Raw genomic sequence first — 4,924 nt, 5'->3', positions numbered from 1 at the left:
AGGATAAGATAATATTTATAGTCTAAATATTATGATGAGACAATAATATTTGACTTTTCTATTTTTAGCCTGACAGTCTAAAAATAGACTCTGATCACTCCGCTGTGAACCAGAAATAGAAGTCCATCTATTTTTCCCAACATGACCAATCATCCACAAACAGAATCCTGCAACTCATAGACCATGATCCATATGTCTAAAAATAGACATAGTCTAAAAATAGACTTTGCGCCAAAAATAGCCTGCGGGCCCACTTAGTGAAGGCGACTTCTTTCCACTAAGCTCCATCATCTTGTTGCATTCTCAACAGGACGAGCAACAACAAACTCTGGATAATTGTCTTGAAGAATTGTCAATGCCTTTTTGGTAACTTGTCGCAAACCCCACTTTGCAGGACCAGGTGTGTTCTTAAGATCGGTAATTTGAACCATTGAAGTTATGCCTCCAGGGTTGAAGCTCAGCTTCTGTATCTCCTTTTCTAATAACTGAATCCTCCACCGCAAAAAGCAGTCACCAGCATCATTCAATGTCTTCAGGTAGAGCTCCTTATTCTGGAACGCCCCGTAATTATTGTAACATACTAGATGTCCTTCCTTGTCATAATCATGCATGTAAGCCACATTATTCCACTCAGCATCAAAGTCCTCTTCCAAAATATTGTCAGCTCCAAAACGTTTCCTCCAGAGAATTGTGTTTTTCAGCATAGTAAAGGCTTCAGAAATCTTGAAGTCTCTTGCTCGGAGAAACTTCAACAGAATCACGTCAATACATTCATTACCCATGGTGTGAAGAAGAGGAACTCCCCATAGGGAAATGTTTTCTACAGGTTGAATTACAACCTCCTCAGTTACCGTGGTAACAGTGACCTCAACTGGAGCTTCAGCATCAACTGGTGCAGGGGCAGATGTTGTTTCTTCTTCCTTTATGGTTTCAGTATCAACAACAAGAGCCTCAATTGAAGGGGCTGAGATAGTCACTGCTTCAGTTACAGTTTCGTCATGCTTCAGAACATCCCCTTGGGCTGGAACCTCAACATGATCTTCAACAACATGACATTGCTTGTCCAAGAACTCAAAAATACTGCTAAACCCAAATGGGTTCCTGAGAAAATGATCATCGAAAGGATCATTGTCAAAAAAGTCTAAAAAGATAGACATATCAGCTAGGCTTAAATTTTCATTAAATATTCATTAAACTCTAGCCAACTTTGACTTCAAAGTGCACCAGGCTCGACTCTACTTCTCTCTTCACAGCGAGCTCAAAGATTGAAAAACCAAAATCATAAAAGCAAAATGCATAATGAAAAATGACAGTTATAAAACCGAATGAAACTCACACACAATCCTTTGTCCAGGATTGCCCTTCCACACTTTCGCTGCACCACAACTCGTTCTATGGGTAAGCCGCCACCATCACACGCGTGTCTAGTCACCGTACGATCCTCATTCTACCACTAGATTTCTCAGCAACAAACAAGACACTTGGCTGCAAGCACAAAACAAAAGGATTTCCCAACAGTCAGTAAACAAAATGCACAAAACAGCCTTACCAATATACCAAACACTTTAGTGACTCCTGTCCATAACAGCGCTACCTCACAACTCAACCACTATGCTACTTTCCCATAGCCACAACAGCTCACGCTCTCTGCACCACACTGGCCACGTACAAGCTCCATTTTCTAACAATGGCTCTTGCAAACAGAAACCCAACCATGGTCAAGATTCAATAGCTCTCTCCTCCTTTCGTGGCTGGAACAAGGAAATCACATTCGATAGTATCTTCTACACGCAGCAGCTTTAGTCAATTTGCCCTTCACCAGAGCCTTCACCTCTTAAATGGGCTTCCACAACAAACTCGGTCGCACTGCACTATACTTCGGTCCACGACTCTCCAACACCGAGGCTCCCTAATCAACGCCAATAGCAGGGCTCACTACCCACAACAGTTCTTTAAGCCACACTAGACCCTTCAGGATGACACTCTCAACAACCAGCATGTCGTTCTTTGTTCACACATTAGACACAGCGGAAACCCTTAGCTCTCTTACAGCCCTCACTCCTGAGCTCTCAGCTCAATTGCCCTTTCTCACGGCTCACACCCTCAGCTCTGATACCAACTTAGAGACTGCTCTGATTTAATTATTGCTTCCTTTGAATATCATATCTATCTCTTGATCTATTGTATCTTCCAACAATTTTGCATGTCTGAAAAGTAAAGTTAACAATAAAAAATTACCAATTCTTTACTAGATTCGCAAAAGATTAATATACTATAATAGATATATCAATATTAATCATAGGTTTAAAGAATTCATCAATAATATACTAACTCAAAAACAAGCACATATATGACAAACATTCTTACCGGATATAGTGTTAGAAATTCACTTGGGAATAGACCACTGGTTTAACCACCCAACCACAAAATGAGTCCTGCGAGCTGAGATACTTGTCAAAGAATCAATTCCCCTATTTGATCCCTTCCATAGGTATTTAATACATTTATTTCATGATAAAGTTTCATTTAGTGGTGTCCCTCTTTTGTGGACCTTTCTATCCACTTACTCAGGCTTTCCCATAAAAGTCGGCCTTTCTCTTGCGTAACCCTTTTATGCTTTATGCAAGCTTAACATCTTGCTCCAACTAAGAAATTTAATGAATTTCTCTCTCTCATCCATTAAGTTTATCTAGAACTTCATCTAGATTTCTTATCATGAAAGAATATTCCAATCTCATTTTCTAATGAGATATTTGTTTATAGTTATTTGACAAGAATCTGTTTTCCAAGTGTCTCATTCTCAGTACTTACATTCCATTCATTAATTTAATAAAATATTCATTTGCATAAGTATTCAGATATTTTTCATGTATATATTTGACAAGAATCACAGTTTCTATGTGTCTAAGTATTCAGATATTTTTCATGGAGTTTTCACCATTCTTTCTATCGTAACTCACTCTAACCAAACAAGATTACAACAATGGAGGGATATTACAGTGATATACCCAAATTAGAATTCAATTTCAAAACATATTTCACAATATTGACCTTCTTAACTAAGTCATGAAAACTATTGTAATTTTGTTTAAAATATACTTTAGAATATTGACTTTCTTTTTCTTTTCTTTTTTCTTTTTTTTCCCTAATTTATAGGTCACCAAAATTATATTCAAACTGATAAAAATATCAATCCTTTTTCCAACTCCTCACAATAAATAAAAAATAGCATTTTCTAATTAATCTTCCTTCTCTTTTTTTTCTTACAATTACTTTCTTCTTTCTACTTTTGTTTCTTCTTTTTCCACCTATCATGACACTCCCATGTGTTTTCTATTGGTCCCATGAGCTAGGCTAGATCAAAACTTTCTTTGATGCTAGTGAACCGCTCATCTATATCCTTTAGTTGTAATTGAATTTTGTCAAACATTAGTAAAATCTCATCCTTCATATTATTGCACCTACGTAAGATCATTACTAGGAGAAATCTGGTCTACCAATACAAGTCAAAATTGTGGATTTATTGGTTTTTTTACCCCTCATATTCCCTATATCACGAACCTAGAAAGATAGCTCATCAACCACCTCCAATCTAAGTAAAAAGGCCTCATCAACCACCTCTAGTCTAAGTAAAAAGGCCTCTCCTGATGTGATTGTTCCTTCATTTCATTGATTCCTTGTTGCACTAATAGTGGATTGTGGCTATGAAACACAAAAATGATACAAAGCTCTAAATTGAGCTTGTAAACATGTTGGGACATCTGGCACGTCTCTTGTATCTAGCTAGCTATCTTGTCATGGTGGCAATGTGAAGAAAGAAATGGAAGGGATGAGAAGGGTGGAAGAGTAGGAAAATTGGGAGAGGTGGTGAAGCTAGGAAAAGACACCAAATTATCGAAACCAAAACAAGGAGTTTACAAAGCTAGCATAAGAAGTGGGGCCAAACTCATAGTGCCTCAAAAATAAGCAAACAATTAGGAGAACCATGAGGAGAGACTAGCTATAGAGACAATCTGGAGCCAATTATTGGAGCCAATTATAGAAACATATAGATTGAAAGAAGTGCCATCATTAATCCAATTCCTCGTAGATCAAGTACAATCATGCACTAAGTTGGAATCATAAGGAAAAGACCATCCCACACCATGGAGGGTTGAATTTATTTTAAGCACATTTAACCACTACTTCATAGTACATGAAGAATGTGAGGTGCTAAGCCACATATACTTTAGTCATTGCTTGTGGTGATGGCTTCCTTACTCTTCACCCCAGTCACATCCCTTAATATGCCATTCACCCCAATCACATCATCACATCCCTTAATAGGGCATTTGGAGAATGCCTTCTTCGCTTGGACATTAAAACTATAATAATTTTAGATATTTACTTTTATAATATTTTTAGATAGGAAATAAGATTAAGAGTAAAATTAACTAATTATCTTTAATTATTTTAATATGGATAAACTAATTGTAATCTCAATAGATATTAATCATAATCATCATCATAATTAATATTTAACTTAAAACCATTAAATCCATCTTAATTGTATATATTCAATTATTATATTAAAATTTACTAACAATATCACACTTAGTTGTAAAAATAATATAACAATGATAATTTTATTTATAGGTAGACGTGAGATTTATTTCCAAGTTAGTTATTCCCTTTTAATTAATTTATCTCCAAATAATTATCAACGTGTATTATATTGAACATGTGGTATTGATAAGAAATGGTATTGACGAATGATACTGTAACAATGTTATTTACATGTTAAAAATTTCTATGGTATTATTTTTTTAGTTTTTTTGACTTATTGTGTTGTACAATATATGTTTTGGAATTGGTTGGATAAATAAAATTAAAGGAATTAGAAAGACATTTAATTGTAATTTAGGTTTATTATTGACAATTTTAC

The 4,924-nt window shown here is 35.7% G+C and overlaps 1 protein-coding gene across 1 annotated transcript; it reads right to left on the bottom strand.

Annotated features, from left to right (window-relative positions):
- Positions 1-287: 287 nt before the first annotated feature.
- LOC149140626 (patellin-3-like) lies at positions 288-1,157 on the bottom strand. Its single transcript, XM_089451023.1, has one exon. The coding sequence runs from the start codon at positions 1,155-1,157 to the stop codon at positions 288-290; it is 870 nt and encodes a 289-aa protein (XP_089307149.1).
- Between the last annotated feature and the right edge of the window lie 3,767 nt (positions 1,158-4,924).

The sequence above is a fragment of the Pinus tabuliformis genome, chromosome X (assembly GCF_031772625.1).
Source record: "Pinus tabuliformis cultivar Carrire ecotype Pingquan chromosome X, CPIR1, whole genome shotgun sequence".
Taxonomy (NCBI): domain Eukaryota; kingdom Viridiplantae; phylum Streptophyta; class Pinopsida; order Pinales; family Pinaceae; genus Pinus; species Pinus tabuliformis.
The sequence above is the reverse complement of the archived record's forward strand: the minus strand, read 5'-3'. Positions and strand labels throughout refer to the sequence as shown.